This window comes from Budorcas taxicolor, unplaced genomic scaffold, assembly GCF_023091745.1.
Source record: "Budorcas taxicolor isolate Tak-1 unplaced genomic scaffold, Takin1.1 scaffold401, whole genome shotgun sequence".
Taxonomy (NCBI): domain Eukaryota; kingdom Metazoa; phylum Chordata; class Mammalia; order Artiodactyla; family Bovidae; genus Budorcas; species Budorcas taxicolor.
Genome location: NW_026292312.1, coordinates 1 through 26,344, shown reverse-complemented (window position 1 = coordinate 26,344; position 26,344 = coordinate 1). Strand labels below are relative to the sequence as shown.

Below are 26,344 nucleotides of genomic sequence, written 5' to 3'. Positions count from 1 at the left end.
TTTAAACGGGTGAACTGTATAGAATGTGAATTATATCTCAATAAATCTGTTTAAAAATAAATGAGATTAAATCATCTGAAATCCCAACACCTATAGAAATCAATTGGTGTTCTAGGCAATTTCTTATATAAATATATATGCTCTCTCTATATATATTTATAAAAATATAATCATACCCTACAGTTTTATAATCTTGTCCCACTGAAAAATTATATTAATATCTTTCCATATCATTAATTAGTTCCTTATCATCACTTTTAATAACATGTGTAATATTCTAAAGTTATACAATAATTCATTCAAACAAATTTCCCATGACTACACATTTAGGTTGCTTTCAGCTTTTTTTTTTCTGCATATGCCTCAGATGATGAAAAAAAGAATGCAACTGTCTACTTCTTCATAAAATTCATAATTATTCATATAGTGCTGTTATATTATTCCTGGTATTACTAAGCTGTCTAGGTAAATAAAACAAAACAGCTTAGCCAATAAAAACTAGTCCTTCTTTCTTGGCATATATGTGAATTAGCCCAATAAAGCTATTATTTAAAAAAACAAGAATGAAAAAATAAGAAGTTTCCACCTCTGATATAGCAAGCTAGGAGGAGATGGATCTGGAAGAAGCCTTCCTGGGTTTTATCATGTGTTTTTAAATTTCTGCAGATCTGGTAAATAAAAAATGGTGAATCATTTTAATTTCTTTGGTTACTACTAAAGCTGAACATTTTTTTCATGTTTACTGGCCATTAATAACTCTTATAAACTGCTTGTTTATGACATGTCCTTTGTAATTTTTTTATACTAGGTGTTTCCATCTTTAAACTGATTCATCAAAGCTCTTTACATATTTAGGATATTAATCTGTCTGTCCTAAACGTTATGAATGTGTTTTTTCCTAGTTTGCTATTTGTCTAAATTTTGAACATTATGTGGGCTTCCCAGGTGGTGCCACTGGTAAAGAACCCAGCTGCCAATGCAGGAGATTCAAGAGATGTGGGTTCGATCCCTGGGTCAGGAAAATCACCAGAGGAGGAAATGGCAGCCCACTCCAGTACTCTTGCCTGGGAAGTCCCATGGCCAGAGGAGCCTGGTGTTGAGGTACTTTTACCACCTGAGCCACCAGGGCTTCCCAGGTGGTGGTAGTGGTAAAGAATCTACCAGCCGGTGCAGGACACACAAGAGATGTGGGTTCAATCACTGGACAGTTTGATCCCTGGGTTGTAAAGATCCCCTGGAGGAGGAAATGGCAACCTACTCCAGTTTTCTTGCCTGGAGAATCCCATGGACAGACAAGCCTGGCAGGCCACAGTCCATAGCGTTACAAAGCGTCAGACACGAAAGAAGCAACTTAACACACAAGGTGTTTTCACTGGGACAAGCTTAACATTCTTATCTTGCCTAATCTGCTTCTCTTCCTTTATAAAATCTTTTTGACGCCACACTGGGTTTGCCAAGGCTTCACTGTCCAATGGTATATGTCCACTTATATTTTTAGTACTTCTGTGGCCCTGCTTCTTAACACGGTGCACACTGGAGTTTACTTTGGAACTGGGTGTGAGATTGGGATATAACTTAGTTTTCTTTCCACATAGTTAATAAATTGTCACAATTCTGTTCACTGGAAAAATTTACCCTTTCCTGTGTGGATTTAAACTGCCATGGTGAACATATATACTTATGTTCTCAGTTCTTAAATACACTCATTCTTATTTCTAGACTTTCCATTCTAGGTTACTGATCTGCTTGAGACACATAGCTTTTCAGTGCATTTTAGTATCTCAGATGAAGCCTCTCTCTATGGCCCTCAATTCTCAGCCCCACACTTGTCCCTTCCCTGTCCTGTTAGCCTGTCTCCCTGCACAGTGGACATCTCCCTCTGGCTGTCAGCTGGCACACACCAAAGACAAAGCACAGCATGAGGAGAGACGGTGAGTGCAGCTCTGAAGATGTGGGTTACAGCCAGAGGGCTACCTTTGTCCTGTGCCACGTGTGAGAGCTGGGACGAAAGTCAGTTAACCTCCCTGGGTATCAGTTTCTGCCAACAATAAGCTCCATGGCTCACAGCAGGAATGTGGCAGCCAGGCTGTGGAAGTCCCAGGAGTAAGGAAAGGGGCAGGCTCAAGGCCAGCCAGCCCTCTCAAGCTACCCTGAAGAGTTTGGCAACAAAAAGGAGCTCTTTTGTAGGCCTCACCAGCCCTGAAACATCTCTGCTCATAGCACCTCTCTGCTACCTCACACTTCATTTCATTTCATCTATGAAGTATTTTCTTCTCCGCATGTGGTACCCTGTGCTGGCCGCCGCCAATCTTTATATTCCAAATTCTAACCCCCTTATCTCCCCCTGAGTGTGTACAGACAGTGATTCCATTCTCTCTTGGATCCTGGTAAAGGAAATGTCAAACAGAACCCAAGGAAGAGACTGAGGATGAGAAAGACTTTTCTTTTCACTTCTGTCAACCTCAGATAATTTTACTAATTTTGCTACTTTTCTCACTCTACAAAGAACTAGGTTTATATTCTTTTCAGGTAAAAAAAAAAACAAAAACTGTTTAGCAAGAGCAAATTACAAAATGTTTATTGTAGAGAAGAAAACATGTCACCTACCAGAAATACGTATGTACATATCAAAAAGAATTTTTAATTAAAAAACAAAACAGGTAATTGGGCATACATTCTTTCACATCCTGCTTTTTCATTTGCTATTATTTTGGTGCCCCATCTTTTTTTTTTGGCTGTGCCATGCAGCTCGTGGGATCTTAGTTCCCCCAACAGGGATCAAACCTGGGGTCCTGGCAGTGAAAGTACTGAATTTTAAACACTGGATCACCAGGGAAGTCCCCACTGGAGCCCCGTCTTTAAATGTTAAGTCTCACATCACTAACATGCCTACCCGTTAGACATCCAGGCAGACTCTGAAAGTCCTATGCAAGGAGAGGTGCTTTCCCACTGCCCCATCCTATTTTAGCAGGAAGTCAGTAACAGCCAGTGGAGCCAGCTGCCCACACTCAAGTCCTCAGTTGCAGCCACATCCTGGGTGGTATGGTGGGCTTTCCCGAAGCAGCAGAATTACCTGAGTTTCAGCTGTGAGCGCACCTCTCCAAATTCCAGCTGGAGCAGTTCATTGTAACAGGCCATGGGGCTGGGGTTTTCTATATACCTCTACAAACAGAAACGGGATGGTGTGGATCAACACATGTGTACCTTTAAATTATTATACACATATATACAAAATAATGCTTTCCAAAAGACTTCTCACAGGAAATGAGATGAAAACTTAGAATACCAAATCAGCATTTAAAAAACAGTGCTTGCACATATCTGAGAACATATTAAGAAACCACTGAATTGTATACTTTAAGTGGCTGAATTGATCAACTGTACCTCAATAGAGAAAAAAGGCAGAAAGGAGGAAAGAAAGAAAAGGGAAAGCGTTTGCTGGAAAAAGAAAAAGATAAAATTAAAAATCTTTAAAATAATTTTTTAAAACTAGTATAACCATTTAATGGAATAGCACGCAGTGGTGTGGATGTGAACTTATATGGAATGGTGCATAAGATACACTGTCAAGTGAAATGAAGCAATGGAAAATCATGTTATAATTATTTATGTATTTCTTCTATAAGAGTGTTATATCAACTTTAAATAGCTGAATTACATGGAAAATGAATGGTATCTCAATTAAGTAGTCAATAAATGAAATTAGGAAAAACAGGGTCCATTCTTGGGCATATCCAGAGAAAACGATAATTCGAAAAGACACATGCACCCCCAAGTTCATAGCAGCACAATCTACAACAGCCGAAACATGGAAGCAACCTCCTAAGCGTCCACTGACAGAGGAATGGTTAAGAAGGGGTGTGTGTGGGTGTGTGGGTGTGTGTACCCCGAAGTTCATCTACAATAGCCGAGACATGGAAGCAACCCCCTAAGTGTCCACTGACAGAGGAATGGATACAGAAGGGCTGTGTGGATGTGTGTGATAGAATATCACTCGCCATAAAAAAAGAAACAATGCCATTTGCAGCAACATGGATAAACCCAGAGATCAGCATACTAAGTGCAGTAAGAAAGAAAAAGACAAACATCATATGATACCACCTGTATGTGGGATCTAAAAGCATAAAAATGAATTTCTTCACAAAACAGAAACAAACTCAGACATAGAAAACAAACTTACAGTTACCAAAGGGGAAGGGATGTGGGGATGGATAAATTAGGAGCTTGAGATTAACAGATACACCCTACTGTATGGAAGACAGGTGAACAAGGTCCTACTATGTATCACAGGAAACTACATTTCAGTATCTTGTAATAACCGTTAATGGAAGAGAATCTGAAAACGTATATATATGTATGTATATACTTTGGCCACCTGATGCAAAGAGCCAACTCATCGGAAAAGACCTTGATTCTGGGAAAGATTAAAGGCAAAAGGAGAGGGGGCAGAAGAGGATGAGATGGTTAGATGGTATCACCAGCTTAATGGACACAGATCTGAGCAAACTGGGAGATGGTGAAGGATGGGGGAGCGTGGCGTGCTGCAGTCCATGGAGTCACAAAGAGTCAGGCATGACCAACAACTGAAGAACAGCATACATATATATGACTAAATCACTTTTATGTACACTTTTCTGTGTTGTTCTAACACAACAGTGTAAATCAACTATTCTTCCACTAAAAGAAGCTCAAGGGAAAAAAAACCAGGGATTAAGAATACTTTTCTTTCAGTGCCTTGAGCTATGAGGATTTTCTGATGTCTACATGTCACTGGTAGAGGCTAGAATATGCAGAAGGAAGAAATTTATTAACGCAAGTCCCATTTATATTAACTTTCAGAGTCTCGTCACTTAGATGAGAGTCCTCTTTAGTGCTGCACAAGCTCACAGAAAGCAAACACACACTTGCAGAGGTCACTCCCACTAGGCAACGTTTCCCTGCACTAACGTCAAACAGCAGCTCAGCTAAGCTGACCAAGGATCATCCTCCACAGCAGAGGGGCTTGCAGAGCCATGGCTCGCCCCAGGCGCTCCTAGCCCCGCAGACACTAACTATTCTCTACACGATGGAAACATCTCAACAAAGCAGACCACATGGAAAGGGGAAGCCTGAGCCCATTCCACCAGATTGAGAATTTCATCAAGACATCTTACACGTCACTATGTACTATCGTGTAATTCCACTCTGCTGTAGTATTTTTATTTACTTGCCCCTGTTTCTGTGGCACACTCTTGATTTCACCTGCTCAACACATGGATAGTATTCTATCTGGTGAGGAAGAAGCTGAGGCCTCAGAGGCAGGGTATATGAAGGCCACTATCCACAAGCCAAAGCCAGACCAGCCTGGGCCATGGGGCCTCATGTGGCGCTCCTTCTACCACCAGTGAAGGCAGACATCCCCCTGTTGGAACTGTGATCTTGTCTGTGTGTCAAGTAGCCTAAGAGCCCAGCCCCTGGTTCATGTCTTAAGGCTGTATGATCCTCTACGAGGCCCTGAAGCTTCCAGAGCCTGCTTCCTTACCCACAAGACAAGACCACCCTACATCCCTGACCATGACCACGAGAAAGCACTGCGCCTGCAGACGGCTGCATGAACACACAGCAGTCTCTGCTGGCCCCTGGGAGGGAGAGCCAGGCCCGCTGGCCGCGGGCATGACGGTCCCTAGGCCTGCAGGCCAAACACAACCATTCCTAACCACACAAGTCAGAGAGGGACATGCCCGCCAGCTCCCACCAACTGGGAGGGGTAAGAGTGCTGGCCTTGGGACGTTCTGGCGGCTCGGTGGTTAAGAACCCACCCGCCAGTGCAGGGGACACAGGCTTGATCCTTGGTCCAGGAAGATCACACATGTCACAGAGCTACTAAGCCTCGCACCACAACTACTGGAGCCACGTGCCCTAGAGCCTGTGCTCCGTAACAAGAGAAGCCACTGCAGTGAGACACCTGTGAGCCACCACTAGAAAGGAGCCTCCATTCGGCGGGGCTAGAGAACAAGCCTGCGTGGCAGTGAAGACCCAGTAAGGCCATAAACAAACAAAATCATTTTAAAAAAGAGACAGAGAAAGTAGAGGCCCTGCAGCTCTCTCCTCAGTGAGTCACGACCCCACAGGAACACCCAAGGACACTGCTCATCTGCACAGGTGGCCACCGCTGACAGGGCAGGAACAGTGGCGAGATTTCTGGCGCATAGAGCGTGCCACGCCAGTAGACAAGAGGTGGGGGACCTGAGATGGACAGGGGTCCCCAGCTATCCCCGCTCTTGCCTGGCCTCACCTGTTCCGCAGGCGAAATCCTGGGACAGGGAGCCATGTGTATCGTGTGTCACAGCCTCCTGTGCATGTGGCCAGTTTTCACTGGGTGTGTGCATCCAAACGTCTTTATCCCAAAGGTGGAAGTTCAGGTTAGAAAACCAGTGCATGTGAACAGAAGGACTGCATCTTTCTCCTTCCGCCTGCTCCCCACCTTGCTACCTCTGCTTGGCTCTGTGTCTAAACATCCTGTCTCTCCTGCCCTTCTGCAGGTTTCATTCATGTCCTGAGGATTCCATGGGGTTGTGGTGGGTAGAGAAGGGCGTTGGGCCCAAGGAGCTTCGGGAATCAGGCTGCTGTTCCTTCAGCTTGAGCAGCAGCCGGTCTCTTCACCCCACCCCAGCCCATGAGAGGGGTGGGGCCGCTCCCAAGCCAACTCAACCTGCCTCTCCCCAGAGCACATCACCCCCACCCCCAGTGCAGCTCCGTCCCTGGCTGCACATTAGAACTCCCTGCAATCTAAAAAATAACACCAGTGTGCAGGCCCCTCCCCAAACCAACAGAACCAGGGCCTCCTCAGGGATGCTTCTCAGGGAGTTCTAACGTGCAACTAGGGCCAAGAGACACCAAACCCTAACCTCAAGGTTCTGGTTCAAGGTGGTGAAGTCGAAGGATGTGCACTCATCTCCTGCAAGAGCAACGAAACTGCAACTAGCTGCTGAACAACCATCAACAGGACGCTGGAACCCACCAAAAACAGATACCCCACGTCCAAAGACAAAGAAGAAGCCCCAATCAGACAGTAGGAGGGGTGCAATCATGATAAAACAAATCCCATCCCTGCTAAGTGGATGACCCACAAACTGGAGAACAATAATACCAAAGAAGTTCTTCCACTGTTGTGAAGGCTCTGAGCCCCACATCAGGCTTCCCAGACTGGGGGTCTGGCAAAGGGACTGGGAATCCTGAGACTCTTGACTTTGAAGACCTGCGGGATTTGATCACAGGACTGCCACAGAACAGGGGGAAACAGACTCCACCCTTGGAGGACACAAACAAAATACGCGGTGCACACCATGACCCGCGGGGAAGACGCAGGGGACTGAACCAGACCTACCTGCTACTCTTGGAGGGGCTCCTGCGGAGGCATGGGGGAGCAGTGGCTCACGAGGGGACAGGGACGCTGGCGGCAGCAGTCCTGGAAGGGGCCCCTTGGAGGGTGCCATTAACCCTACCATACAGCCTGTAGGCCCCAGGGCTGGGTTGCCTCAAGCCAAAAAACAGGGACAGATCGAAACCCTGCCCATCAGCAGATAACTGGATTAAAGCTTTACTGAGCCCTGCCCACCAGAGCAAGATCCAGTTTTCCCATGCCAGTCCCTCCCATCAGGAAGCTTACACAAGCCTCTTAGCCTCATCCACCAAAGGGTAGACATAAGAAGAAGAACCACAATCCCATAGTGGCTAGAATGAAAGCCATATTACAGAAAGTTAATCAGGATGAAAAAGCAGAAGGTTATGTCCCAGGTGAAGGGACAAGATAAAATCCCACAAAAACTAAATGCAGTGGAGACAGGCAACTTTCCAGGAAAAAAAAAAAAAATTCAGAATAATGATAGTAAAGATGATCCAGGATCTTGGAAAAATAATGGAGAAGAAGCAAGAAACATTTAGCAAAGACCTAGAAGAAGTAAAGAACAAACAGAGACGAACAATACACTGGAAGGACTCAATAGCAGAATAACTGAGGCAGAAAGGATAAGTGACCTGGAGACAGAATGGTGGAAATCACTGATGCAGAACAGAATATAGAAAAAAGAATGAAAAAAAAATGAAGATGGCCTAAGGGACCTCTGGGACAACATTAAATGCACCAACATTTGCATTTTAGGGGTCCCAGAAGGAGACGAGAGAAAGGACCCAAGAAAATATCTGAAGAGATAACAGCTGAAAACTTCCCTAACATGGGAAAGGAAATAGTCAACCAAGTCCAGGAAGCACAGTGAGTCCCAGGCAGAAAAACCCAAGGAGGAGGAAGCACACCAAGACACACAGTGATCAAACTGACAAAAATTAAAGACAAATAAAATATTAAAACAGCAAGAGAAAAACGACAAACAGCAAAAAAGGGAATTCCCGTAAGATTATCAGCTGATTTCTCAACAGAAACTCTACAAGCCAGAAGGGAATGGCATGATATATTGAAAGTGATGAGAGAAGAACCTACAACCAAGAATACTCTACCCAGCAAGACCCTCATTCAGATTTGATGGAGAAATCATAAGCTTTACAGACAAGCAAAAGTTAAAAGAATTCAGCACCACCAAATCAGCTTTACAACAAATGCTAAAGGAACTTCTCCAGGCAGGAAACACAAGATAAGGAAAAGACCTACACAAAATAAACCCAAAACAATTAAAATGGTAATAGGATCATAAATATCGATATTACTCCAAATGTAAATGGATTAAATGCACCAACAAAAAGACAAAGACTGGCTGGGCAGATGAAAACACGTGCATGTATGTACTTCCACTTACCACATCACTCTACTTAACCCCCCAAACCGTATGAAATTATTTTATACTGTTCGGCTAATCATGTTTTCATTATGGCTTGCAATTGTAATGATCTTTTATTTTTTGTCAGACTACTGACTGTGAAAACTGATAAATGTCTTTTACTACTGGGATTACATAACTATTATTTGCTTAATACCATTGTACCATGATTGGTCAACAGAAAATAAAAGAATTCTGTTATTACTAAAACTACCATTTAATCGGGAAATCTGTAATCACTTTTTAAAATCCAGATGTGTATCAGAATAATCTTGGAATTTTCTGAAAAATACAAATGCCCAGGTTTTGCTTTTTCTCTCCAAAGCTCCAAATGTGTTTCTAATGAGCAGCTATGTTTAAAAACAACTGGATTATATGATGATCTTTTACTTTTATCTAGATGGTTTCACTTTTTCTATTTCATATTCAGTGCTCATATTTCATTTATGTTTTCCAATTTCTCATCTCTTTTTTAATGTTCTTTCTCAAGCCTTTACCAAGTGCAGCCAAAAAGCTTTTGTAAACATAAACAGTATGTATTATATATATTTTAGAAAACATGAATGTTTGCCTATCTAAAACATTTATGACATTTTGATTCCACTTAATTGACTTAGTATGAATAGAATGCTAGATTTCTAATTTATATTCATTCAAAACTTTGACATAGTTCCATGTATTTTGGCATATAGTATTACTGCACAGCTAAAAGTCTAGAAAGTTTATCTTAGTCACATAAAAACAATTTTTTTGAATGAGGCTAGAAACTTCTAATCCAATTCTGAGGATATAAAGAAATACTGTATTATAAAAAACAAACAAGAAATTAACATGTGATACAGTATTATTAACTAAATACAGATTTTGTTAAATTTCACAGAACTTTATGTTAGTGTCCATTATTTGTTTTCATACCTTATTGAAGACTCCACCCTGTATTTAATTACACTGAGCAGCTTCAGGTACATGCAACAAATTCTGGTAAATTCTCTTTTCATTTTTATTCCAATACAAATATATTTCTAATTTTCCTTGTTATGGCTTCTTAGATACAACCATCATTTAAAAGTGGACATTTAATTTTCAAATGCATGGGATTTTTAAGGTATCTTTGATATTAATTTCTAATTTTGATACTAATTTCACATTTAAATGGTTTCTTATCTTGAATCGCCCTGTGTTTTTTCAGTCTTCTTACTTTATTGAGGTTTTCAAAGATCTCTCTTGGCAAAGTTACACTGCACTTGAAAATATGTGGATTGGGTTATTCTCAAATATCTTTTGATACTGATCTCTCACATAATTCCACAGTGATAAGAGAACAGACTCCGTATGATTTTACTAACTTTAGACCACCACATTTTTGCACCTGATCCTATGTCCCTGGATATCTATCTTTCAGTGTCTCCTAGTTTATAATCTATGGGAGCTTGAAGGGAATTTGTATCCTACTGCTGTGTGAGAATTGTATAATAAATCATAATTATTTTAAATTGGTTCATGATGCTTTTCAGGTCTACGTAAGATTCTACTTCTCTGTATATGCATTCTATTAAAGTGTTTGATATTGAAACTACAACTAAAAATCTTAATTTATCTACTTAAAAAAAAACCATTGTAATATATATAGTGGAACTATATGTAACTTTGTTCTGTATTTTCCAAGTCTCCTGTAAATGTCTTATCGTGTTTTCATAACTAAAAAAATAAAAAAGAGGGGGAAAAATTCCCTAACCTCTGAGATTTTAGTCAGAAAGCTCAACTGCCAAGTCCAACTGAGGAGGTAAGCAAGTGTGCATCCACTGTGGAATCCTGAACCGGGGCCATCTACAGAAAAGCTGTCTGTGCTATGAATCCAGAGATCGCACTGCAGTGATGGCTTTCAGGTCTGGGGTTGGGCTCAAGCCTGGGCCACACTGCCTCCCAGCCATGAGACTTGGGAAAACCACCTTGCCTCCAGGCCTGAATGCTCTGCAATCTGTGCCCTCTGTCCCCTCAGTATCCTTCTGATGCCTGAGTGTATGGGACTCTGCGTGAGAAGACAAGTTACCTCGTGTGGTCTCAGAGGACTGGTCACCTAGTTGGATTCATCACTTACTAAGTGGTGAGACTGCTACCTCCATATTTCCTAAGTCACATACCTCTAAAATGACTATTTCAAACCTGCACTTTATGCATGGAAGTGTTTTTCAAAGAGACATGCACTGAACCACAATTCTGGCAGAGGCTACAGGGAATACCTTGATTAAGTAGTGCAGGTGAGAAGGCAGGGAGAGAGTGTGTGTCAGTTACCTTTGAATTTTACAATTAGTTTAATGATAACACAATTGTACTATGAAAACACGAGGCCCATGGTTAACTAGACTTTCTACTGGGATATACTCTGCAGGCCATGAAGCTGTGCTGATGGACTTCCTTGTATAGAATTTCAAACACATATTTCCAATATTGCTTGTACAACCTCATACAAATAAAAAGCTTAATGCCTCCTGGCAGCTATCAGTTCAGCTTAGTTGCTCAGTTGTCCAACTCTTGGTGACCCCATGGACTGCAGGCTTCCCTGTCCATCACCGACTCCTGGAGCTTGCTCAAACTCATGTTCATTGAGTTGGTGATGCCATCCAACCATCTTATCCTCTGTCGTCCCCTTCTCCTCCTGCCTTCAATCTTGCCCAGCATCAGGGTCTTGTCTAATGAGTCAGTTCTTCACATCAGGTGGCCAAAGTAATGGAGCTTCAGCTTCAGCATCAGTCCTTCCAATGAATATTCAGGACTGATTTCCTTTAGGATTGACTGGTTTGATCTCCTTGCAGTCCTAGGGACTCTCAAGAGTCTTTTCCAACACCACAGTACAAAAGCATTAATTCTTCAGTGCTCAGCTTTCTTTATAGTCCAACTCTCACATCCATACATGACTACTGGAAAAACCATAGCTTTCACTAGACAGACATTTGTCGGCAAAGCAATGTCTCTGCTTTTTAATATGCTGTCTAGGTTGGTCATAGCATTTCTTCCAAGCAGCAAGCGTCTTTTAATTTCACGGCTGCAGTCACCATCTGCAGTGATTCTGGAGCCCAAGAAAATAAAGTCTGTCACTGTTTATGGTAGCTATAGGTAAGCAAACAACTCGAGGCAAGATGAATAATCTGTCCTCCCAGTTTCATTAGCTTCACTGGAAAGTCAGAAACATCGAAGGTCCTTGTTAAGAATGGCCAGTTCTGCAGCCTAAGAGTACTAACACAAGGAACTTCAGAGTTCTCAGGGAAAGTTTCTTCCTCATGCTTCCCTAGGCAGTTTAAGGAGGGGTGACCTAAGGATCCACTGGGAACAGGTGACCCACAACCTCCAACCTGGTATCCTTATGATGCTCACCTGCATGCTGGCTAGCATGGCTGTTCTCATACAAGTTCAACTGGAAGTCAGGAAATGTGGACAGGTGCTGACATGTGTGAATGTTGGCGAGGGTGGCGTCAGAAAAGGAGACCCACAAAACTATGTAATAATAACAACAATGTAAAATTTGTATATAAAATGTGTATTTAAAACAAAGTCTTAAGTTCCACCATATCTGATGTTGATATTGAAATTTCTGTGTTCCTTTTGTCTGCATTTACTTGTTACCTTTTTCTTCATTATTAACTTCCTTTTATCACTATCTTATAAACAACATATAATTGTACTTTCATAACCCAGTCTAATGGCTTATCCTTTAATGGGAGAATGCAGCCCATTTTCATGCACTTGATTTTGCTCCCGTCTTGCTCTGTGTTTATCACTGATTTCGCACTGTTGTTTCCTCTTCCTAGGATATGCCAATGTGATCCAGTTGCTAAAAATTCCATACTTCTTGGGCAGGGGTTGCTGCAAAGCTTGAGGGATCTTGGTTCCTTGACCAGGGACTGAACTTTGGGCCCTCAGCAGCGAAGTGTGGAGTCCTAACCACCGGACCACCAAGGAATTCCCACAAACTCCATAATTTATTATTTCAGTTCTTTTTAAAAACAATTTATTTTTGGCTATGCGGGATCTTCGTTGCTGTGAGAGCTTTTCTGTAACAAGCTGTAACAAGCAGGGGGTACCCTCCAGTTGCAATAGGCAGGCTTCTCATCGTGGCGCACAGGCTCTAGGGTCTGCGGGCTTCCGTGGTGGCGGCTCCTGGGCTCTACTGCACAGACTCAGCATTGGTGGCTCATGGGCTTAGCTGCTCTGCTCCGGGGCATCTGGCATCTTCAGAGACCAGGGATCAAACCAATGTCTCCTGGGTTTGAACCACAAAACTGTGTAATAAGAGTCTAAAATTTATTAGATTATTTTAATAACCTAAGTAGATTTATTTAGATTATTAAATAAATCTAATTTATTTAATAGTAAATTAATGTATTTTATTTAGGCAGGCAGATTCTTTACCACTGAGCCACCAGGAAAGCCCCCAGAAGTTTTCTTAAACTTTTCTATTATTGGTTACTTTCTTTTTCACTGATCTCAAAAGCAGACATAGATTTCTCTACTATTATTTGAAAACAGGTACCAATTAGTTCCAGAACAAAGTCTCTCCCATGAGCAGTGCTCTAGTCTGCACATTCCCCACAAAGAAGAAAGCTTCAGAATCCTTTCACTGCCCACCCACTTCCCTGTCTGCTAGATGAGCCACAAGGATGCGTTTACTTCCACTTTGTCCCCTGAAACCCTGAAGACACCTAGGGCAGGGTGTGCTTAGATACCCTAGAATTTAAAGACTGAGGTATTATTGGATGTTATATAATTACATATAAAGATACATATTCTACACTACACACACACACACACACACGTGTTATGTACACACACCACTTCTCTCCACTACTTTCTCCCTCATCTCAGAGTTCTGTTCTATTTCATTGGTTGAATGGTTGAAGTCCTTATTTAATTATTTTCCTCAGACAGGGCTTCTGGGGAAATAGATCTCTGGGTTTTATGTATTAATATAATGCCGAAAGGAATACCTCTTCCCTGAAGGGTTAACAATCACTTGGTTGGTATGGGATTCTCAGGTTATGGTCATTTTCCATCTGTGATCTCTAATCAGATGAGACGCTGTTATTACTGCTTTACACAGTAGAAAGAGATGCTGGTGCTGGGAGAGATTGAAGGCAAAAGGAGAAGGAAGCGGCAGAGGATGAGACGGCCGGATGGCATCACCGACTCAATGAACATGAGTTTGAGCAAACTCCGGGAGAGAGTGAAGGACAGGGAAGCCTGGTGTGCTGCAGACCATGGGGTCATGAAGAGTTGGACACGGCTGAGCAACTGAACAACAACAAATGTGTTTGTGTTCACCCCACATTCACAGTTTCTTGCTCCTCACTCTTGCCTTTCAGGCCTCCCACTTGGGACTTCGGACTCATCTTGCTTCTGCTTTAAGTATATCCTCCAGAATTTTCCTTTGAGAATCTGCTAGTTACAAATTGCCTCAATTTTCATATTTCTGTAAGTCTTGATTTCACCTCCATTTTTGAAAGTATTTATGCTAATTATAAGGGATCCCAGGTGGCACAGTGGTAAAGAATTTGCCTGCCAATGCCTCCATTCTAGTTATTCTTGCCTAGGAAATCCCGTGCACAGAGGAGCCTGGCAGGCTACAGTCCAGGGGGTCGCAGACAGTCAGATATGACTGAGCAACTGAGCACGTGCTAGGCGTAACACTGGAGGAAGGCAGTTACTTTCTCTTACCACACTAAGAACACTATTCCACTGTTTTCTAACTTTAACCTACTGCTGCCGTGAAGCCAGCTGTTAGTTTGCTGTTCTGATTTTTTTCCCTCTGGCTGAGTTTAATATTGTCTCTTTATTTTGTTTGTTTTTTCACTATGATATGTCCTCTTTTTATTTATTCTACTTTGGAATTCTGGAATCTGTGGATTATAGTCTTCCATCAGTTCTGGAAAATTCTCTTCAAATATAATGCCCCATTCTCTCTCCTATTCTTCTGGATCTCCAGTTATACAGATGCTAAACCATCCGCTCTATCCTCCACTTTTCTAAACTTCTCTAACTTATTTTCTGTTTTTGGATCTTTGTGCCACATGCTGGATAATTTCTTCTGACCTACTAAGTTTTAAAATTTTCAGTTTATTATGTGCATTTCTCAAAATTCAATTATGTTCTGCTTAAAATCTGCTACGTCACTTTTTATAACTTCCTATTCCTTGAAGGTATTTCCAAGCTTGTCCTGTCTTTGTCTCTTTACATATAATAAGCATAATCATTTCACGATCTTATCTGACAATTCTAACTTCTAAGGACTGTGAGGGCCTGCCCCCGCTGCCTCTCTCCCCTGCTAGTTCCCACTTGCAATGCTGCGTTTCCTTATGGACAGGTTAATGCTGACTGAGGGCTGCCTGATGCCCTTGAATGATTATTTGCAGAGACTCTCTGAGGCTAAAGAAGAAGGAATTTCCCTCTGGGAGGATGCGTATTTGCTTCTTCCAGATACTTGGTAGTGCTTCCAGCCAGAATCAAGGGGTGAGGTTTCTCCATGACCTCATTGGTATTTGGGCTACAAGTCTGCCCAATGATCAGCCTTATGTGAGCTCTCTCCACCATGATTCCCAAGGATCACTAGCAACTAGCTGACCAAAGCCGGCCTAAGCTTTTTGGCTTAAGAGAAACCAAGAGATTAGAGCCAGGGGTAGAAAGAAATGGAGCCATGTTGGGTAGGTCTTACTTCCAGAATCCTTGAATTGGCTTTAAGGTTGCATGTATGCCTGTAAGCATTATTGACAACACATCCTATGGTACAACTTTTAACTAATGAGTCAGCCATTAAAGGAGATTTTTTTTTATGTTTAGATGCATTTAGCAGGCATAGTTTTGAGCAACTGAGAAAGCAAAGTATTGTGGATTATCAGATTACCAGATTATGAAATTAAATCAAACTATAACACAGCATAAGGACAATTTTTCTTTTTCAAATTAATTCAAAACTATTGCCAGGCTCTAAAGCTGAGATAAAATAATCTGTCATGGTGAATTATACTTGCATAACAAAGAAGTGAGTACATACCCTTGTGAAGCCAGCAGCAATGAGGGACATTACACATGACTCTTCTCTATCCACTCTTTAAAAGAACAAGTAAATGGTTAGAGACAGTTTTTTCTAATCAGTTACATCTCACATCTGTATTTACTAATTTATATAATATTATCATTGGCATATAATGAATAGTTTTAGATGAATTAGATTAACGTACAAGTCAAATGTACAAAGGTAAAACAATTTTCTGTTTTAGTTTCACGCTGGCTTTTTGGCACCAGACATCACTGCTTGAAGCACAGAGATTACACTGAGAGCCAGACCACAGGCGTGAGCACGTGGCTGTGTGATGTGTGAAAATTTTAATTTAGACTAAATTATTTTCATTCTTTTCTTACCTCCCATTTTAATGAAATATAAGGTTTCCCCCAATTATGTATAATGTAAATTCTCATAGATAGTTTGAGTTAGAAGTCCCTAAGAAATAAATCCGGAAAACATTCATACTTCAGGAATGGCATTCTCCCTTGGTTGGCCCTTTTCTAAAGTGAAAGACAGTCCAAAATCACAAAACCTAGTGTTAAAGTACAAACTCCAGCCATGAATTTAACTGCCAAAGTGAAAGAAAATAAGAAAGAGGAAAAGGCCAAACTAGAAAGGGTGATGCCTATCACAGGACACAAGCTGATACTCAGGCCTCTGTTAAGCACACACATTACACTGACATCTGAATTTCAAAAAAAGAAAAATATCTTACCTGCGTACTACACCAATAATAACTGTGTTTTCTGAGAGTTTTGATGATCTGATAGACCTTTAAAAAAAAGTTTTAAAATAAATTTAAACCAATTCTTTAAAAACTAAATACACCTAAACCTAAATTTTGGTAGAACAGTTAAAGTTGGGGGAAAGCGAAAGATCCCTCCACACTCTGGAGTCACCTTCTTGGCTAACTTGACCTTTCTTTCTTCAGGAGACAAACTGCTAACCAGTGGCCTGTGGTGACTCTCAAAATTATGGAGCATGAAGACAGCAGCCAGCTCTGATGACATGCCTTCTATTTGTTCTTGTTCTGGTCTGAGCTGTTTCAGATGGAGAATTTTCCCTACCTGGGGAATCCCCCTTACACGAGAAGGGTCACTCGTCTCTTCCTGTCAAAGGGCGATGCAGGTCTACATGTATCCCAGCCAGCGGATGGCGACCATTGCAGGGGGCGTGAGGCAGCCTGAGGGCCAGCTCTCCACTGCATTCTTTTTTTTTTCTTTTTTTTTCTCCACTGCATTCTAAGCAGTGCAGAGAAGGGCTCCCGAGCAGGATGCAGGCAAAACAGTAACAATAAATATTTAAAACTCAGAAATGCAAAGTATTCTTATGCATCAGAATGAGGAGAATCAACCTCACAGGAAAAGTTAAGAACAGAAGACTGACAGAGAAAAGTAGAAAACACTGCTCTACTGAGTTACCCAAGGAGTATGAGGCCGCCCTTGGATGGTAAGGAGATCAAGCCAGTCACTCCTGAAGGAAATCAAGTCTGAATATTCACAGGAAGGACTGATGATGAAGCTGAAGTTCCAGTGCTTTGGCCACCTGATGCGAAGAGCCAGCTCATTGGTAAGGACCTTGATGCTGGGAAAGATGGAGGGCAGGAGGAGAAGGGGATGAGAGAGGATGAGGTGGCTGCATGGTATCCCTGACGCAACGGACATGAGTTTGAGTAAACCCTGGGAGATAGTGAAGGACAGGGAAGCCTGGCTGCTCATGGGGTCCATGGGGAAGCCTGTGCTGCAGTCTACGGTGCTGCAGAGTCGGACATGACTTAACAAAGGGACTGAAGAGGCTGCCAAAGGGACTGAATTTAACCCTTCTGGAGAAGCAGCTCCCAAGGAAGCCATGAGGAATGAAAATTCAGCCAAGAGATGAGAGAGGGCAGAGATAAACATGACACAGAAGAGCAGAATATAAACTTCCCACTGAGATGTGCGATGGCTTTGACCCACCCTACACTGCAGGAAAGAGCAGGACTCTCTGGAGAAGAAGAGCCAGGCCACAAGAAGGGGGAGGAACTTGGCCCCTGGCCCGGAAGGAAGAGACACACATCAGCGGGTGACTGCAGATGGAGGGGTATGCAGGGGGCTAGATTTGGACTCCCCCTGTCAAGACAGAAGCAAGCTGGCCCTTGGAGGATGTGTCCACGATGGGACAGAGAAGAGCCAAGACTCACTGCCTTACTTCAGTTCAGCTGGTTCAAGAATCACTTCTGTCACTTCTGAATCACAGAATATAGAAAATGACTGGCATGACTATTTCTCCACTGTCCCAAGGACGACACATAACATAACCATTCCAGACGTGTGAGGGAAAAGTCACGTCATCGTATGCAAAGGATGCCTCAGTTTGGGCAAAATTTTCCTGCAGAGGGCCAGACAGTAAGTATTTTAGGCTTTTCATGTCATATGGACTCTGTCACAAGTACTCAATCCTGCCCCTGAAGCATGAGAGCAGGCACACACAAAACACAGATGAATGGGCCTGCCTGTGCTCACCCCTGCCTCAGGGTACTGAGGCTAAGTTTTCTTCTGGAGCTCAGGCGGAGCAAGGCTTAGAATCCAACAGTATATGCAGAGTAGCTCTGGGGTTGGGAAGCTGCTCAGGGATGGAGACGCTTCTCCACCTCCAGGGAACAGCCAGTCTCTCTCATGGGCCACACGGCTCCTAACACATACACACTCTCTGTCAACATTTTTGCTTTTCCCAGTGTCCACTCTAAGTCCTACAGCCTCCACTTCTGCTTAGCATCTCCAGAGGGAACCAACTTAAAGGGCACTTCTTGCATGGCTCTACCAGGGAGGTCACTGCAGGGCCTGCTGACCAGGCCCCAGTCCCATCGTGGTTGCCTGCCTGGAACAGAGCCGAGCTTACCTTCCTGGAGCAGGAGCCACAGAAAGGGCTGCGTGAGCTCAGAAGCATAACTGGCATGGCAGACACTCACACAGACGGGCCCCAGCCACTTTTCAAACCTATTGGCTGCTACTCACCCCAGCACTAACCTTAAACAGGGAGTGAAAGATGTGGATTCACAAACAGTAGTTCCATGGCTTCTTAGGACATTTCTAGTTGTTCATCTGTTTTTATTTCTATCATATCATGAAGATTTAGTGGGAGAAATGGCAACTCTGAAGTATGCCACCAGCCACCTCAAACCAGCTCATGACTTTTTACAGGAGAAACAGAGATCTGAGTGGTAACAGAGCAGGTAGGCAACCACACAGATGACCTCAGTAAGCAGGTCAGGACACAGGGATAAGGACATGGGGCTGAGGTCAAAGTGGAAGGAAAGACCATGTTTCCCAGAGACAAGTGCATCCCTCCAAAGGAGGTCTAACACTATGAAAAGGCAGGGGTGGTGTCCACTCTCACCACTATTATTCAACATAGTTTTGGAAGTCCTAACTACAGCAATCAGAGAAAACAAATAAATAAAAGGAATCCAGATTGGAAAAGAAGTAAAGCTCTCACTGTTTGCAGATGACGTTATATTATACATAGAAAACCCTGAAGATACTATCAGAAAACTACTAGAGCTAATCAGTGAATCTGGCAAAGTTGCAGGATACAAAATCAATCCACAGAAATCACTTGCATTCCTATATACTAACAATGAAAAATCAGAAAGAGAAATTAAGGTATCAATCCCATTCACCAATGCAACAAAAAGAATAAAATATCTAGGAATAAACCTAAGGAAACAAAAGAAGTGTATACAGAAAATTGTAAGACACTAATGAAAGAAATCAAAGATGATATAAACAGATGGAGAGATACTCCATGTTCCTGGGTAGGAAGAATCAATATTGTGAAAATGACTATACTACCAAATGCAATCTACAAATTCAATGCAATCCCTATAAAATTTTTTGAGAAAAAAGAATGGAGCTGGAGGAATCAACCTTCCTGATTTCAGATTATACTACAAAGCTACAGCCATCAAGACAGTATGGTACTGGCACAAAACAGAAATATAGACCAATGGAACAAGATAGAAAGCCCAGAAATAAACCCACACACCTACAGGTACCTTATTTTTGACAAAGAAGGCAAGAATATACAATGGAGCAAAGATAGCATCTTCAATAAGTGGTGCTGGGAAAACTGGACAGCTACGTGTAAAAGAATGAAATTAGAACACTTTCTAACACATACACAAAGATAAACTCGCAAGAGATTAAAGACCTAAACGTAAGAAACTATAAAACTCATAGAGGAAAACATAGGCGGAACACTTGATGACATAAATCAAAGCAAGATCCTCTATGACCCACCTCCTGAAAGACTGAAAGCTGCTCAGTTGTGTCTGACTCTTTGTGACCCCACAGACTCTACAGTCCATGGAATTCCCCAGGCCAGAATACTGGAGTGGGTAGCCTTTCCCTTCTCCAGGGGATCTTCCCAAACCAGAGATCAAACCTAGGTCTCCTGAATTGCAGGCAGATTCTTTACCAGCTGAGCCACAAGGAAGCCCAAGAATACTGGAGTGTGTGTAGCCTATCCCTTCTCCAGGAGACCTTCCCAACACAGGAATCGAACTGGGGTCACCTGCATTGCAGGTAGATTCTTTACCCCAGCTCCCAGAGTAATGAAAATAAAAACAAGTGGGACCTAGTTAAACTTAAAAGCTTTTGCTTTTAAGAAAAGGAAATGATAAACAAGATGAAAAGACACCCCTCAGAATGGAAGAAAACTATAGCAAATGAAAGGATTGACAAAGGATTAATTTCCAAAATATACAAGCAGCTCATACAACTCAATACAAGAAAAAAAAAAAAAAAACAATCAAAAGCTGGGGAAAAGACCTAAACAGACATTTCTCCAAAGACATACAGATGGCTAACAAACACAGGAAAAGATGCTCAACATCGCTCATTATCAGAGAGATGCACATCAAAACTATAATGAGGTATCACCTCAAACTGGTCAGAATGATCATCGACAAAAAGTCTACAAACAGTAAATGCTGGAAAGCGTGTGGAGAAAAGGGAACCCTCTTGCACAGTTGGTGGGAATATAAATTGATACAGCCACTATGGGAAGACGGTATGGAGATTCCTTTAAAAACTGGGAATAAAAACACCATATGACCCAGCAATACCACTCCCAGGCATATACCCCAAGGAAACCAAAACTGAAAAAGACACATGTATCCCATTATTCACTGCAGCACTACTTACAATAGCTAGAACACAGAAGCAACCTAGATACCCATCAACAGATGAATGGATAAGAAGTCGTAGAACATATATACAATGGAATGTTACTCAGCCATAAAAAGGAACACAACTGAGTCAATTCTAATGAGGAGGATGAACCTAGAGCCTATTATACAGAGTGAAGTAAGTCAGAAAGAGAAAGAGAAAGATTGTATACTAACACATATATATGCAATCTAGAAAGACGGTACTGATGAATTTATTTGCAAGGCAGCAGTGGAGAAACAGAGAACACTTATGGACATGGGGAGAAGGAAGAGAGGATGAGATGTAGAGAGAGAGTAATATGAAAACTTACATTACCATATGTAAAATAGATAGCCAATGGGAATTTGCTGTGTGTCTCAGAGAACTCAAGCAGGGGCTCTGTATCAACCTAGAGTGGTGGGATGGGGAGGGAGATGGGAGGGAGGTTCAAGAGGGAGGGGACATGTTTATACCTATGGCTGACTCATGCTGATGCTTGACAAAAAACAACAAAATTCTGTAAAACAACTATCTTTCCATTAAAAAATAAATTTAAAAAAAGGTAGGAGTGTATTCTAGGCTTTTTACAGTCCATAAGAAAGAAGAACTGGCCAGGAAATAGGAATGCCAGGAACCTAGATTGAAAGCTAAGACTCTTTACCTTAGAATTCATGAAAACCAAGATAGAAATGACATGGCACCATCAAGATGTGCCCCCAGATGTAAGGAAGGAAGACTTCAAAGTCAGGAGAAAAGATGGGGCCTGAGTCCACAGCATTCTGCAGGCTGCGCAAGCACACTGGGAAGCCCCCAGAACCAGGCTCCCTGGTGTGACGCTTGTGTCTGACTCAGCTGTGCACAGCAGAACATTCTCAACAAGACTCAGCTCCCACGTCAAAGACATGCAGAGGCAGGGAATCCACGCTGCTACAGCACTTTGCAACATCAGGAACCTGGCTTCTCCTGTCTTGGTTTCTTCCCATAATCCAAGACAGGTGCCGAGCTCTAGCCATAATCTAGAGAACAGTTAAGAAAGGCGTGCCTTCTCCCTTCAGGGACACTTTCCAGAAAATGCACGTGACGTGCCCATTGCCCAGCGGCAAGAAAAGCTAGGGGGCACAGTGTATGTTCTAGGTGGCTGTCTTCCCAGAAATACTAGAAATTCTACTATTAAGAAAAGAGTAGGGACTGCACTGGTGGTCCAGTGATTAAGATTCTGTGCTTTCACTGCAGGGGGCGTTGGTTCGATCCCTGGTCAGGGAACTAAGATCTTACATGCCCCATGGGACAGCCAAAAGAAGAAAAGAGTAGAACTGGATATGGAGGGGTGGGAGTGGGGCAGGCAACTGCCAGTGTCAAGATGCACCAGGGAACTACAAATAGTTCTGAGGATGGGCTTGACACGAAACTAGAGAAGGCCACAAGCTGGAGGCTTACTCTAAGAGCACAGCAAAGCCTTTCCATGAGTTAAAGTTTACAAAAGCCCAAGTCCATCATATGTACTTTGACACTGTTCCCTCTGCCACGGGGAATGGGGTTCACATGGACAAGAATGGAATTTACAGTAGTAAATAAAGGATGATCTTCAAACCATGGTAAGTGCAGAGATGGTTATGAAAGCATCCAGCACTCTGAGTGCAGTCTCGCTTCTACACTCAACACAGAACATCTGTCCACGTATGTGGGGTTTCTGTGTGGTGCTTTATTTCCCCCATCTCCTTTCGTAAAAATCTCCCCTTCCATTATGGTGCCCTGCTCCTGCTGCACAGAGGAGTATTTCTTCATGTCTTCTGAGGACACTAAGCGTATGTCTTCTAAAAGGTTCTTCGGAGGGGTTTTTTGGCAGCTTTTAAAAATATATTCATTATCTGGCTGTGCTAGATCTCAGCTGTGGCATGCTGCATCTTTAGCTGTCGCCTGAAAGCTCTTCGTTGCAGCATGTGGGATCTAGTACCCTGACCAGGGATGGAACCTGGGCCCCCTGCATTAGGAGCACAAAGTCTTAGCCACTGGACCACCAGGGAAGTCCCTTCAGCTGCTTATAGAAAAGAATTTTCTTAGTCTTTAAGGCCGTTCCTTCCCCCTCCATTACTTGGCAGCTTTTTACAGGGCCCCATCTTTGTTCTTGAACTGGAGCGTCATCAACCAGGCAGCGTGTCTGTAGCAGGGAGGGTCAGAGACGACTGCCTGGGCGTTAGCAGCCATCCTTCTCTTAGGTCTGGGCCTGCAGAGCAGTCAACAGGAGCAAGTTCGTGCTCAGAGCACGCCGCCAGCAGGTGTGCACGGGTCTGCTACACAGAGCGGCCTCCTGGCCTGCTCGCTCTCCCCTTCTCTAAACGGAGAATTAATGCAGTTCACTGCCTTGATACCGCAGTAGGTGAAGGACTGACGCCAGGCTCCTCACGCCTCCAGCCTTCTTAAACACGGCAAGAAAAACCATATCTTTGTCTGCCTCCCTCTGCTCCCTGTCCTGTGTTTCCAGTGGATGTAGAAAGTGAGTCACAGAAGTGGTGGTGCTCGGCTCTGGTTGGTGTGGCTCCAGCAGCAGGCTCAGAGGTACGCAGCTGGAGTGAAGCTAGCTTCTTCCCTCTTCCTTCCTCTAGGGCCTGGGATTTCAGCTGTAGAAGACATTCCCAGAACAGGCTCCTCTACTAGTCCCCACAGCATAAGAGACTTGGCAGGGAGCCTGTCCTTCTCTGTCTCCCGACTTCCGACACATCTGTCATCTTATCTTGGTTTGCTAATGGCCGTGGTCAGCTTTTGTCGCCATGGGAAGTTGGGAGGGGGCCCTGGCCTCAGCAGACTGGCTGGCCTCGGCCCTGTCCATCTCCTACTTCACTCTCCAGGTGGCAGCCACGACTGCTGAGAAAAGTCAGCAACTGATGAAAAACCCTACTCAGGGGTGCTGATCAGGTGTCCCAGAAGAAAGATGAAGGGACAGACAGAGCTCCGCCAGGGCTAAGGTCTTGTGAGACGTGGAAGTGGAAAGCAGGTTCAGGAGGGAGATCCTGGGTAGAGTCCTTGAAGGGACAGTCAAGCAGGCAGGAGGGAGATCCTGGAGAGTGTCCTTGAAGGGACAGTCCAAAGTGGGCAGGCCCCCTTAAAGGGATGATCTCAAGAGATATAAACCAGGTAAGGGCCAGAATGGAGATGAAACTGACCAGCAAGATAAATCAAGGTCCACTCTTACCTCTAGAAACTCCTTACAAATGGCACAAGGGTCCCTCCCCCTTGTAAATCCTCAGCCAACAAGACAAATCTGACGTGGTAGAAAACAGCTAGTGAGAGAGACTCCGGATTCTCGACAGGGCTGTGACACAGCCATCAGGAAGGGAACGTGACTGGGGTGCATGTGCAGAGGTCAGCTCTCCAGCCAACACAGGGGGGAGCACTACTCTGCTTGCTCCACACTCGTCCTCCCAAACCTGTGGGCTTTCCAGTTCTGGAGCCAGGCTGACAAGAGCTCCTGACTGGAGGAAGGTACAGAGAAGAGACCCTCTTTCTGGGACTGGACTATGAGACCACACTTTGTGACAGCAGTGAGGATGTGTCCACCCCGAAAAGACCATCCCTGCCCTCAGATGTTGGAAAGTGGGGGAAAGGGATTAGAACTGTTCTAGTAACCCCCGGGCCAAATATGGACAAAGCTGGGCGCAACATGGAGGAGAACTCCTGAAACCCAGGACTGCCCCTTGGGACCCCTAAGCCCCAGGAGAGGCTGGGCAGATGGTGGTGGGGACTTGGCGAGGACATGCACACATGACAGTCTGTATGTCTCTAAAACCACATAAGAAGCAACCCAAGCAACTGTAAAGCTGGACATTTATATATCAATAAAAATTTGCTGAGTAAGTTACCCGATTTGTTCAGAGGGCTTCCCTGGTGGCTCAGATGGTAAAGAATCTGCGTGAAAAGTGAGAGACCCAGGTTCAATCCCTGGGTCAGGAAGATTCCATTCCCGAAATATGTAAAAATATAACATTTTCCCACCTAAAAAAGCGGGCATAATTGCATGTTATATGTATTTGTTGTTATTTATTCACTAAGTTGTGTCCAACTCTTCTGTGACCCCATGGACTGTAGCCCACCCGACTCCTCTGTCCATGGGATTTCCCAGGCAAGAAACTGAAGTGGGTTGTCATCTCCTCCGGGGGATCTTACTGACTCCCAGGGATTTGGAACCTGTGCATCCTCCACTGGCAGGCAGATTCTTTACGAGGGAAGCCTTATATGTATTTTTCAGTTCAGTTCAGTTGCCCAGTCGTGTCCGACTCTTTGCAACCCCGTGGGCTGCAGCATGCCAGGCTTCCCTGCCCATCACCAACTCCCGGAGCTTACTCAAACTCAGGTCCATTGAGTCGGTGATGCCATCCAACCATCTCATCCTCTGTTGTCCCCTTCTCCCCTGCCCTCAATCTTTCCCAGCATCAGGGTCTTTTCCAATGAGTCAGCTCTTTGCATCAGGTGCCCAAAGTATTGGAGTTTCAGCTTCAACATCAGTCCTTCCAATGAACACCCAGGACTGATCTCCTTTAGGATGGACTGGTTGGATCTCCTTGCAGTCCAAGGACTCTCAAGAGTCTTCTCCAACACCACAGTTCAGAAGCATCAATTCTTCGGCGCTCAACTATCTTTATAGTCCAACTCTCACATCCATACATGACCACTGGAAAAACCATAGCCTTGACTAGACGGACCTTTGTTGTCAAAGTAATGTTTCTACTTTTTAATATGCTGTCTAGATTGATTATAACTTTTCTTCCAAGAAACAAGTATCTTTTAATTTCATGGCTGCAGTTACCATCTGCAGCGATTTAGGAGCCAAAAAATATAAAGTCTGCCACTGTTTCCCCATCTATTTGCCATCAAGTGATAGGACTAGAGACCATGATCTTAATTTTCTGAATGTTGAGTTTTAAGCCAACTTTTTCACTCTCCTCTTTCACTTTCAATAAGAAGCTCTTTAGTTCATCACTTTCTGCCATAAGGGTGGTGTCATCTGCATATCTGATGTTATTGATATTTCTCCCGGCAATCTTGATTCCAGCTTGTGTTTCTTCCAGCCCAATGTTTCTTATGATGTACTCTGCATATAGTTTATGCAATAAACTGTGGAAAGTTCTGAAAGAGATGGGAATACCAGACCACCTGACCTGCCTCTTGAGAAATCTGTATGCAGGTCAGGAAGCAACAGCTAGAACTGGACATGGAACAACAACAGACTGGTTCCAAATAGCAAAAGGAATACTTCAAGGCTGTATATTATCACCCTGCTTATTTAACTTATATGC

General features: G+C 43.3%; 1 protein-coding gene across 1 annotated transcript in view; it reads right to left on the bottom strand.

The window, feature by feature from the left end:
* The window catches only part of LOC128071373 (high affinity cAMP-specific and IBMX-insensitive 3',5'-cyclic phosphodiesterase 8A-like), a 52,668-nt gene extending 36,036 nt beyond the window's left edge, over window positions 1-16,632 (bottom strand). Inside the window, exons 1-3 of the mRNA XM_052664259.1 lie at window positions 16,580-16,632; window positions 15,853-15,907; window positions 3,074-3,162 (exon numbers count right to left, since the gene is read on the bottom strand). Of these exons, the coding sequence (XP_052520219.1) occupies window positions 3,074-3,162; window positions 15,853-15,882 (119 nt within the window). The 5' untranslated portion in view covers window positions 15,883-15,907; window positions 16,580-16,632. The remainder of the gene's footprint in view (window positions 1-3,073; window positions 3,163-15,852; window positions 15,908-16,579) is intronic.
* Between the last annotated feature and the right edge of the window lie 9,712 nt (window positions 16,633-26,344).